General features: G+C 51.4%; 1 protein-coding gene across 3 annotated transcripts; it reads left to right on the top strand.

The window, feature by feature from the left end:
• Positions 1-1,229: 1,229 nt before the first annotated feature.
• LOC131399404 (CSC1-like protein 1) lies at positions 1,230-12,306 on the top strand. Of its 3 annotated transcripts, none has more exons than XR_009217124.1 (5): positions 1,230-1,620; positions 2,183-2,365; positions 3,262-3,461; positions 9,517-9,596; positions 11,479-12,296. XR_009217124.1 is itself a non-coding variant. In XM_058533608.1 (4 exons), the coding sequence occupies exons 2-4, from the start codon at positions 3,318-3,320 to the stop codon at positions 11,546-11,548; spliced, it is 303 nt and encodes a 100-aa protein (XP_058389591.1). In that variant the 5' UTR covers positions 1,230-1,620; positions 3,262-3,317; the 3' UTR covers positions 11,549-12,306. The 3 variants fall into 3 exon arrangements, 1 of the variants encoding a protein (XP_058389591.1); XR_009217125.1 differs by lacking the exon at positions 11,479-12,296 and adding an exon at positions 9,809-10,030; XM_058533608.1 differs by lacking the exon at positions 2,183-2,365 and having other exon boundaries at positions 11,470-12,306.
• The last annotated feature ends 52 nt before the right edge of the window (positions 12,307-12,358 follow it).

Genomic DNA, 12,358 nt, shown 5'->3' with positions numbered 1-12,358 from the left:
GACAGAGGCCCTGCAGAGCTGCGCGTGCGCGGAGGGAAGAGCTGTTCAGGACTTGGAGATCTTCAGTGCTAGAAAGGGTCTGAGAGGAAGCTTCGGTCCAAGCCCCTGGTTTTGCAGAAGCGGAAACGCAGGCCTGCGTTGGGGGGCAGTTGGCGGCGGCGGCAGGCAGGTGGCGCTCTCCGGCTCCCCAGGACGCGCGGTCCTCTCTGAACCCCGTCCCGCGCCCTGCGCGGTGCACAGCCCGGCGCCCTCGGCGAGCTTCCAGTCCAGGCGCCGAGGCCACTGGCTCAGTGGAAACACCGTGCTACCCGGCCCCGGAGACACGCCGCGCTCAGCGAGCCGGGCCAGATCGGTGCCCCCGGCGGCCCGGGACCCGGAGAGCCGCTGGAAACACTGCGATCTCCCTTTGGGGCCAAACGGAGCACCTCGGGGCTTTCAGGGTCCCGGCTGCTTAGAGCGGCGGCGCAGTCGCGGGCTGTCGCAGCGGCCCCGGCGGCCGAGGTGCAGGATGAGCCGGCCCAGCTCCCCATCCTCCCACTGCCCCGGGCGGGCCTCAGAGCCCGTCGAGGACATTCAGTGCCATCCAGGGACGATCAGGACGTGTGCAGATGCTCTCCCCTCGCGTCCCCGGGCCCCGACCCCCCTGTGCTTGGCCCGGGTCTCCCCGAGGTGCCCGGGGAATGGGGACGTGCGAGGGCCGAGGAGAGGAATTCGCAGAGGCAGCGCCCTCCTCGGCCCCTGGACGCCAGCAGACGGCCTGGAGGAGCCGCGCGGGCTGAGCGGCCGCCCTGGGGCCGGGCCGGGGCGGAGCGGGGCCGAGGGGCGCACGGCCCAGGGCGCGGGTGGCGGCGTCTGGGCGGACATCCGCGCTGGCCGAGGGTCCAAACTGGGCAAGCCGTGGGCGCAGTTCTGCGGATGTGCAGGAGGCGCCGGAGTTTCACTTTGTAACTTTTCAGTGGTGGGGACCCCGCCCCGCCCGGCCAGGTGGTGCCAGAACATCTCCCCAGGCTGCGCCCGCCGCGCGACCGCTGCAGGTAAGGTGGGCAGGGCCGTGAGGAGGGGAAAGTCGCCCTCCGCCTTCCGGGACCCGCAGGACGGGGGCGCTAGGCCGGGGTGCCACGTCAAGTGTCTGGATCTGGGGCGCGAGGTTCTGGCCTCCGCAGCCCCACCACCACCACCAAGCAGGGGTGGGCAGGGTGGGTGGGAGGAGAAGGTCAGTCCCCGGGCCCCGTGGAGCAGGAACCAGTTCTGGGAGTTGGGGGAGAGGGCCAGCGCGGGAGGGAGCTCTTTGGGAAGAACCACAGGCTCCAGGTGAGCGTTTGAGTTCAGAGACACTGGGCAGGTGTGAGTGAGTGCAGGGGGATGTGCTGGGGGTCCGGCCAGAACCCCTGAGCCGGCAAAGGGCCGCTCCCACATGACTCTGGCCGTCCGTGTTCCTTCAGGGGGGTCTCTAAAGGCTGGTGCCCCCGACCCTGTGGTCAGGGAAGCCCTACGGGAAATGAGTGGCGGGACCGACGCAGCTTGAGAGGTGGCCGGGCTTCGGCTGCCTTTGCCAGAGCCAGCTCCCACTGAGGACCCCTCCAAGGACTCATCCACAGTCCTTCCTTCCACAGGCGTCTGGTAAGTGTGGGGACAGGGAGGGGCGGGCATTGGCCTCGCAACGTTGGGCTAGAATGTTCTATTGGAGTAGTGCCACTGGGTGGGGTTTAAAGGAAGGAAGCCAAGACCATCTGTCTCCCAGAGGTAACTTTCGGGTCTCTGTTCAGAGTCACCATTCTATGGCTCTGACATCACATCCTCTAGCCATTGCCAAATCTCTCATAGGGGTGAGAAAGTGCCTCAGCCTTTGGGGGCATCCTCCCGTGCCCTTGGACCTGCTGCCCCCACTTCCTGCATTTCCTGTCGTGTGTGTGACATGTGACCCCAACCCAGCGGTCCCAGGGGTCAGAATTGGGAATGACCCCCCTACTCCCCTCCCCCCACACACATACGCCCCACCAGCATTACCAGGTAGTCCAAAGATCTGTTTGGGTTCTCCATACTTTTCCTTCTTGTCCCCAAGATTTTTGTCCCTGTGACAGGTAGAAAGAGCAGCAGAAGTCCCCTGAGGATCTGGTTTCAGCAGACTGGGGAGGTGGGAGCTTGAGGAAGGGCCTGCTGAGCATCTCTGCTGGCTCTTCAGCCGCAGACGGTGTGAGAGAGGCCAGAACTTGGGCACCAACTCTGGGCCTTTGGTGTCGGGAGACAGACACTGGAGATTCCATGAGCTGCACCAGGGCCGCCAGGAGCCTCAGAAAGGAAAGGTCAGCCCCCAGCCTGGAGCTGGTCTGCTCTGGAAATGCTGGGCCTTCCTTTTAGACCAAAGGTACCAGGAGTGCAGGGGTGAGAGGGCGGAGCTGGGGGGGGCGCTCCCTGAGGAGGCCCTGAGACCCCCTCCCCACCCTCGACCACCCCCTCTTTGTCTCCTCCGTGTTCTCGGTTCCCACATCTCCTCTCCGGCTGCCCCTTCCCCGCCTTTCCTCTCTCGATGAACTAAGGCGTGGTCATCAGCGGGCTGGAGAGGGAGCATGGCACAGCAGAAAGGGAACTGGGAGTCGGAGGCTGGGTGTGGGACCTGATTCTGCCCCAATCAGCTCGGTAATCTTGGGGTGGGCTCTTAGCTCTGAGCCTCCGTTTCCAAGTGTGTCCAGTGGGCCTGTCTCTGAGGTCCCAGCCTGACATGCCGTGCGCAGTGGGCGCAAGGTCTCGTCTGTGGCTCGGGTGGATCACCAGCTCTGCATTGTTGGGTGTCCCTTCTCCCTCGTTGCTGTGTCTCCGCGCTGTCCTCTGCTCTCCCTCCCTGTACCCCTGTCCCCTGCCTGGACTCTGGGGCTCCAGTGGCTCCCACGGGAACACCTTCCCAGCAGTAGTGCTTGAGGCTGCAGGAACTCGGGCACCTCTAAAGCAGGCAGCCACTGCAGCTCCTGTTCTTCCCTTTCCTCTGGGTCCCCCCGCCCGGGGAGGCTGCCCGCTGTGTCCTGGATGAGCCATCCGCCCGTCCATCTGACCCTCGGGACTGTTCCACAATGGAGCTATTCTCTGTAGACTCTGCCAGGCACATGGGGGTCCGGTGTCCTTGCTGCTCTCCCCGAGTCCTTGCTGCTGGCTCCCTGCGCCCCGCCAGCCCCTGGAGGAGACACCCACCCTTGGCTCTGCCAGCGCTGGCTGGGGAAACTGCGGGAGAGTTCCAGCCCTGACCATGTGTCTGGTGCTGTTCTCCAGGGAGGACAGGCGTGATGACTGACTCCTCATTCCTGGAGCTGCAGTAGTCCCAGGAGATGTCCGTCCTTGGGCGGCAGGGCATTGGACACCAGCCCGATGACTCCTACTGCTACAACTTGGCCAAAAATGGCACTGTGCTCCAGGGGGTCAACTTCGGTGGCATCCCCACTGTCCTGCTCGTAGACGTCTCCTGCTTCCTGGTGAGACCCCTCGTGAATCGTGTCCCTGCCCTTACTTGTTTGTTTGACTCGAGCCGCCCCTATCCCTACTACGGCCTTCTGGAAAATTCAGGTTTTTCAGGAGCCAGACATACCTGGATCAAATGCCAAGTCTGCTACTTACCAGCTCTGTGACCTTGGGCGTGTTCCATAGCTTCTTGGGCCTCAGGTTTCTGCTCTGTAAAATGAAGTAATAATTCTCACCTCAGAGAGTTTTGGAGAAGATTAAATGAGGCAATGTATGGAAAGAACACACATTGCTGTTCCCTGGATTATTACCGAGTTATCAGCCTGTCGTGTGTTTAAGGCCCTCGGAAGGCTCTGCACAGGGAGGAGAGATGTGAATGGACAGTGTGGGTTAGAATCAGAGCAGCTGCTATTCCCAATTTATAAATGTCACCTCCTGTTCCCCAGTAGGTCCCTGGGCCTTTTAGAGTATCAGATGTGGAGAAAGCTGGGGAAAGGCAGACCTGGTCAGAGTGACCTTGAAGGTGGCCTTTCTGTAATGCAGACCTGCTTGTTCCCAAAGGTCCCTCCAATTTGAAATACACCATTTTCTTCCCTGTGCTGACTCAACATTGGCTGGGTGAAATTTACTGGGGCTGAGGCGCACCTTCTTTTCATAAATGCCGGTGAGATGGTCGGTCCCTCTCCATGCCTTCTCCTAACAGGCAGTGGAGACCATCTGAGTACAGAGGGCAAGGTGGGGGAGGAGGGAGTAGGCACCTTTGGGCTGCTTTTGGCCAGAGGCGAGGCTTGGGCGGGGCCTCGGGGAGGGGGAGTTAGGGTAGCATCCAGCCTCACCCCTGAGAGGAAGTGGGTATCAAACACGAGTTTGCTGGCACAAAAATGTTCATAGAAAGGGGGTAGTGAGTTCTCACTCCTCTTTCCGGTTTCCAGCCTGAGATTGTGGTCTGAATTGTTGTGCTCGAGTTTTGCTACATTGTTGATCCTTTATGGGCTGCCCGTGGGAACCTGCATGCTAATCATGTTGCATTTTTGAAAAGGGGCTTTTTAAGTGTCAAATAATGCATCTCTTGGAGCTAAAACCCATTTGCAAGAAGAGAACACTGTCCAGACTTGGTTGAGAGTGGGGAGTAGGCGGGAGTGTGGTGATGGATTTGAGGGTCGGTGGGATTAATGGAGGAGGGTGGCCCTGGAGCTGTAATCCAGCATCTTCAGGGAGGGGAGAGTTTGGGCCAAGGTGAGAAGTCTGGAGAGGGAGATGGGCAGGGCCCCAGGCGGGTGGGGTGGGTATGGCTGGAACAGGATCAGTGGAGGAGAGAGTGGCTGTCCAGTGGGGTGTGCTGGTGGGGGTGGGTTTTTATTGCAGGGAGTTATGGGGGTGCACATAAGAGCCAGAGGGGCCTGGGGAACATGGACACGTGGGAGATGGCCACACCACAGGAGCCTAGGAAGCAGCAGCCGGGCAGAGAGGGCAGTACTGTCTGAGCAGCCTTCCTGTTTATCCTCCAACACGCCTCTCCTGCCTTTGAAAATGTATCACCAACTTCCTGATCCACCCTGAGAAAATTCTGTGGGAATTCAGCCCCCGTGGTGTCCAGGCCTTCTGGATTCCCTTTAGGAAAACAAAACCCGCATTTGAAACCCCAGTTCCTGACTGGGGCAGGTAGGGATGTGCTAATGAAAACATCTCTCTACCTCCTGAACCTTGAAGGAGGGAGCCTGTCCCGGGAGGGGAGAGAGGCAGGAAGAGGTTCGGGAACCTGCCAAGATGACTGTGTAGGGAGAGAGGAGACAGACTAGAATTTATAGAATTTTAGAGCTAAAAGGGGTTTAGAGAGACGGCCTAGGGCCCCAGCTAGTGGAGGCTGAGCCGGCCAGAACACCAGGTCCTCGGTGGGCATTGTCCCCTGCCAGCTTCATGCTGGGCGTCCACAGGGCTTGCCTCCAGGAGAACCAAACTCGAAGTAGAGATGTGACCACTTCTGGCTCAGCCCAGGGGTGCTCTGTACCTTGGTTCTGTAATTAAAAATGAAATTATACATGATGGAACATTCTCAAAGATAGACCATATGTTGGGAAACAAGGCAAGCCTCAATAAATTTAAGAAGCCTGAAATCATATCAAACATCTTTTCCAGCCATAATGCTATGAAACTAGAAATCAACTACAAGAAAAAAATTGGGGAACTCACAAATATGTGGAGACTAAACAACATGCTACTGAACAACCAATGGATCATTGAAGAAATTAAAGGAGAAATGAAAAAATACCTGGAGACAAATGAAAATGAAAATACACCATAGCAAGTCATATGGGATGCAGCAAAAGTGGTCCCAAGAGGGAAATTCATAGCAATACAGGCCCACCTTTACAAACAAGAAAAATCTCAAATAAGCTATCTTAAACTACACCTAAAAGAATCAGAATAAGAAGAACAAAGCCCAAAGTCAGCAGAAAGAGAGAAATAATAAAAATAAGAGCAGAAATAAATGAAACTGAAACCAAAAAAACAGTAGAAAGGATCAATGAAACTAAGAGCTGGTTCTTTCAGAAGGTAAACAAAATTGACAAACCCTTAGCCAGACTCACTAAGAAAAAGAGGGAAGGCTCAAATAAATAAAATTAAAAATGAAAGAGGAGAAATTACAACAGATACCACAGAAAAACAAAGGATTATAAGAGAAACTATGAAAAACTATATGCAAACAAATTGGACAATCTAGAAGAAATGGATAAATTCTTAGACTCTTACAACGTCCCAAAACTGAATCAAGAAGAAATAGAGAATCTGAATAGACCAATCACAAGTAAAGAGATTGAAACAGTAATCAAAAACCTCCCAAATGGCTTCTCTGGAGAATTCTACCAAATATTCAAAGAAGATGTAATACCTATCCTTCTCAGACGATTCCAAAAAGTTGAAGACGGAAGGCTTCCTAACACATTTTACAAGGCCGACATCACCACGATCCCAAAGCCAGACAAGGACAACACAAAGAAGGAAAATTACAATATTGTTGATGAAGATAGATGCAAAAATCCTCAACAAAATATTGTGAAACCAAATACAGCAATAGATTAAAAAGAACATACACCATGATCAAGTGGGATTCATACCAGGGACGCAGGGATGGTTCAACATCTGCAAATCAATCAGTGTGATACACCACATCAACAAAATGGGGAATGAAAATCACATGGTCATCTCAGTAGATGGAGAGAAAGCATTGGACAAGATCCAACATCCAGTTATGATAAAACTTTTCAATAAAATGGGTATAGGAGGAAAGTACCTCACCATAATAAAGGCCATATATGACAAACCCACAGCCAACATCATACTCAACGGGGAAGACTGTGAGCCATCCCTCTGAGAGCAGGAACAAGACAAGAGTGCCCACTGTCGCCACTCCTGTTCAACACAGTACTGGAGTTTGGCCAGAGCAGTTAGGCAAGAAAAAGAAATAAAGGGAATCCAAATAGGCAATGAAGAAGTGAAACTCGCACTGTTTGCAGATGACATGATTTTCTATGTAGAAAACCCTAAAGAATCCATTGGAAAACTATTAGAAACGATCAACAACTACAGCAAAGTTGCAGGGTACAAAATCAACTTACAAAAATCTGTTGCATTTCTTTTTTTTTATATATATAATTTTATTTATTTTTTTCCCCCAAAGCTCCAGTAGATAGTTGTATGTCATAGCTGCACATCCTTCCAGTTGCTGTATGTGGGACGTGGCCTCAGCGTGGCTGGAGAAGCGGTGCGTCAGTGCCCGCCCGGGATCTGAACCCGGGCTGCCAGCAGCGGAGCGCGCGTACCTAACCGCTAAGCCACGGGGCCGGCCCTATTGCATTTCTATACTCTAATAACGATCTAACAGGAAGAGATGTCAAGAATACAACCTCATTTACAATTGCAACAAAAAGAATAAAATATCTACGAATAAATTTAACCAAGGAAGTAAAAGACCTATGCAATGAAAACTATAAGACATTATTGAAAGAAATCAAAGATGACATAAAGAAATGGAAAGATATTCCATGCTCACGGATTGGAAGAATAAACATAGTTGAAATGTACATATTACCTAAAGCAATCTATGAATTCAATGCAATCCCAATCAGAATCCCAATGACATTCTTCATGGAAATAGAACAAAGAATCCTAAAATTCTTATGGGGCAACAAAAGACCCTGAATAGCTAAAGCAATCCTGAGAAAAAAGAACAAAGCTGGAGGCACCATAATCCCTGACTTCAAAATATATTACAAAGCAATAGTAATCAAAACAGCATGGTATTGGTACAAAAACAGACACACAGATCAATGAGACAGAATTGAAAGCCCAGAAATAAAACCACACATCTATGGACAGTTAATCTTCAACAAAGGAGCCAAGAACATACAATGGAGAAAGGAAAGTCTCTTCAATAAATGGTGTTGAGAAAACTGGACAGCCACACGCAAAAGAATGAGAGTAGGCCATCTTCTTTTGCCATACACAAAAATTAACTCAAAATGGATCAAAGACTTAAGGTAAGACATGAAACTATCAAAATCGTGGAAGAAAATATAGGCAGTACACTCTTTGACATCAGTCTTAGAAGGATCTTTTCGAATACCATGTCTACTCCAGCAAAGGAAACAAGTTAAAATAAACAAGTGAGACTTCATCAGACTAAAAAGCTTCTGCAAGGCAAAAGAAACTTTGAACAAAACGAAAACACAACCCACTAACTGGGAGATAATATTTGCAAATCATATATCCAGCAAGGGGTTAATCTCTAAAATATATAAAAATCTCACACAACTGAACAACAAAAAAACAAACAACCTGATCAAAAAATGGGCAGAGGATATGAACAGACATTTTTCCAAAGAAGATATACAGATGGCCAATAGGCCCATGAAAAGATGTTCAGCATCGCTAATCATCAGGGAAATGCAAATCAAAACAACACTAAGATATCCCCTTACACCTGTTAGAATGGCTATAATCACCAAGACAAAAAACAACAAGTGTTGGAGAGGATGTGGAGGAAAGGGAACCCTCATACACAGCTAATGGGAATGCAAACTGGTGCAGCCTCTATGGAAAACAGCATGGAGATTCCTCAAAGAATTAAAAATAGAAATACTATACGATCCAGCTATCCCACTACTAGGTGTTTATGCAAAGAACTTGAAATCAACAATTCAAAGAGTCTTATGCACCCCTATGTTCATCGCAGTATTATGCACAACATCCAAGAAGTGGAAGCAACCCAAGTGCCCATCCCTGATGAGTGGATAAAGAAGATGTGGTATATATACACAATGGAATTTTCCTTAGCCGTAAAAAGAGACAAAATCGTCCCATTCGCCACAATATGGGTAGACCTTGAGGGTATGATGTTAAGTGAAACAAGCCAGACAGAGTGAGACAAACACCGCATGATTTCACTCATGTGTGGAAGATAAACTAACACACGGACAAAGGAGACAGATTAGTGGTCACCAGAGGGGAAGGAGGGCGAGGGGGTGGGCATAAGGGGTGAAGGGGCACATGTATATGGTGACTGACATACAATAATGTACAAGTGAAATTTCACAATGTTATAAACTATTATGACCTCAATAAAATAAAAAATAAATAAATAAATAAAATGAAACTCCATGTGAAGTGAGGAAGGGCGCTGGTCCACAGGGCAGCCGTGAGGCCAGACCTTGCCTTCCTGCTCAGGGGCCGCTGAAGGCAGATGAGCGGAGGAAGGTCATGGCTGCTGATGCTGCCTTGAGAGCAAAGGACAGGACAGGTGAGCTTGACTAGGAGGGCACCAGAGCAAGCTCGGCGTCGGCCTTCGTGACTTGGACACAGGCGACGGGAGCTGGTGAAGGGGGTGAGCAAAGCATCGGGCCATTGAGCTGTGTGGCCTTGGGCAGCTCAGTACCCTCTCTGGATTTGGATGATCTCCAAGGCCCTTCTAGCCCTACTGAGTCTAGGCAGGTGGGCTTTGCCCCTGAGACAGCTGTCTCTTCTAATTAGAATCATCCATATGCTTTCTCTTGGTTTCTCTTCTCCTTTTAGGTTTTAATATTGATATTTTCCATTATAAGAAAAAGATGCTGCGATTATGGCCGTATTGCCTTGGAGTCAGGAGCAAACAGGTAAGAAAGACATACCATGTTGAATGTGAGAGTGTGTGTGAGTGTGTGTATGTATGAGTGTGTGTGTGTGCGTGTGTCTGATGACTGGGATGGGATGGGGGCTTGTGAAGCCCACCAGGCAGGGCCCACACATGACGCTGATATTAGATTGTGTTCTTTGAGTGTATCTGCCAGGCCTGTACCGGAAACTGTGTCTCTGCTCTTCACCACAGACCCGGGAGGTCAGCCTCATTACTCGTTGTCTGATGAGAAACCAAGACCCACACGCCCAGCTCTCTCCTGGGGCTTTGGCTTGTCCGTGCCTGTGAACCTCGTTGGCTTCAGGCTATGGAGGAATCTAATTGCTTTCGATGGTTAGGGCTTTCATCGTCAGCCTAGGATGCCAGTTTCTTTCTCACCTTGAATATTTTCCAGTGTACCTTCTTTGAAATGCATTAGTTGGGGCCAGGGATGAGCTGGGGCGGACTAAGAAGGGCGGTAGGGCCGTGGGTGAGCTGCTCCCATCCTCCTTCCTGGTCAGTGCGGGCTGATGGCCCCGACTCAGCCGGCTTCAGGCGAGTCTGTTACAAAGCACAGACTCCCTCGGCCAGACCTCAGGGCCTTCCACCTGCACCCTGGGCTCTGACGGCTCTGTGCTCACGTCACCTGAAGGGGGAAAATGAATGCCAGATCTGCGCCACTGAAGTTTCCAGCTCCAGCCGGCTGTCGAACACCGCAGGATGCACCGCTGCTGTGGGATGCAGCAGTAGGAAGCGAGTGGGGAAGACATGGCGACTGGCCTGGGCTGCCCCGCCCAGAGCCTCCCCTGCTGTTCTCCAGGCCGACCCTCCACTCTTGCTCCACAGGCTGCTCCCGTGTTGAAGTGTGGTCTGTGCGGGAGGGGTGAGGGGTGTATCTGTAAACGCACCTTCTTTCCCCACAGTCTGTGCTCTGGCATTTGCAAAAGCCCCAGGGCGTTAACCGTGGGGTCAGGTGGTGGGTGCTACTTAGCTGTGTTGGAGCCTTAGCCTGTTGTGGGGGTGGGGGGAGCTTTTGGGACATCCCATGCATTTGTGGCACATTCACCCTTAGGAGGGGCCGTGTCCCGCAATAGAGTAGAGCACTGGACGTCAGGAGACCCCGCCACCTCCCTGGCTGTGAGGGTCAGGTGAGACAGTTCTCCATAAAGGCCTTGAGGGTTAAGATTCTCCATGTCTTATGCCATTAGAGGTGGGATGGTGGAGCCAGGATAGGAAAATAGAGAGAAGCAAAATTAACGTATTGCAAAGACTTCAAATTCCTAGTGCAGGGGCCATTTTTATGGGTTACTCAGAAGAAAGGATCTGATTAAAAAGCCACACTGTAAAATGTCATAGTTCATCAACTCCAAAACGCACATTTTGACATTTTCTCGTCTCTGAAATTGGGATGTAACTCAATGGTCGTCACAGTTGAATCGACAGCATTTTTTTCTTTCTTAGTGGTTCATAAAACAAGTATGTTCCTTACAACCAGTGATGTGTTAGATTTGATAAAGCACAGTATATTCCGAGTTTTATTTGCTCTATTGGGAAATATATTGTAAACAGGCAACACTTTGAAGTCACTTCAGGTCGACCAGTTACGGTGCTGAGGCTCAAGGGTGTGGGCACAGGATGGTCCATGATGCGCTGACCCCACAGTGTTCATCCCATGTAACAGAGAGTTTATCTCGCCACACCTAGGGATGGCCATTGCCCTCATCTGTACTGTTTACAGGGTGGGTTATATTTTGTCCCAGCCATTGAGGGCTAGTAGCTCTGCTCCTGAGCTCTAAGAGGCAGCAAGATACTGGACATAAGTGTTGAGACTTTTTTTAAGAATTATCTGTCATTTTTTCCTTTTGTGTTTCTAGTGGGTCCAGATTCCAGAGATTGTCATCGTCTTCCTTCTCAGGGCAATACGACTTTGAAAGCGAGCAGGTTGGTATCTGAGGGACAGTTGTGGTTGTCACCAGGCGGTAGGGGGTGAGGGACAGGGATGGGCAGTAACGAATTGGCAGGGAGAGGGCAGCTGTGCTCCTGTTCAGCTGCTAACCTAGTCCCCGGGTCTCGAGTGGCAGCTGCTGGTGAGAGCTCTTCTCTGCATTGACAGAGGCTCCTGAACTCGGGAAGTGCCACGGGGAACAGGGCAGCTGGATAACCCAGGACCCTGAGACTTGACTCTCAGGCAGTGGGCTGCGGAATCCCCTGTGGTCCCAGCACTTGTAAGGGCTTGCTGGGACAGTTAATTGTGGACTTGCCCGCTAGCTTATGAGCCAAATGTGGGCAGGAACCGTGTCTTACCCAGCGCTGTTCCCCACCCCCTGACACCCAGGAGCTGCTGAGTAATTGTCGAGTGAATGATGAATGAATATTTGTCTTTCCCAGCTGGTAACAGTCCTGCTTTAGGGAGTAGTAAGTGTAAGAGATTCGAGGGACAATAAAACCTACCGACACCCTTTTCCTTCCCTAAATCCCGCCCCAGGGAACTGTCTAATCGATTAGGCTCATTTCCTCACTTTAGTCCCACATCTCACTCCGTCCTTTTGAGACAGTCAAGCAGAAGCCCCTGTCAGCTTCTCCAGAGCTGCCCTGAGCTGTCTTCAGCTCTTGGTTCAAGTTTCACGTTTGACCCTGGAGCCAGTGTAACTCCACAAACTGTCAGAACTAGAGAGGTTTTCCTCAGATTTCCAGGCACAGGTGCATATTTTGAAGGACTGGGAGTGTGCAGACTCTGTCATGTGTGAGACAAGGGAGTCACTG

Source organism: Diceros bicornis, chromosome 38 (genome assembly GCF_020826845.1).
Source record: "Diceros bicornis minor isolate mBicDic1 chromosome 38, mDicBic1.mat.cur, whole genome shotgun sequence".
NCBI lineage: Eukaryota > Metazoa > Chordata > Mammalia > Perissodactyla > Rhinocerotidae > Diceros > Diceros bicornis.
This window is presented reverse-complemented; position numbering and strand designations above follow the sequence as displayed.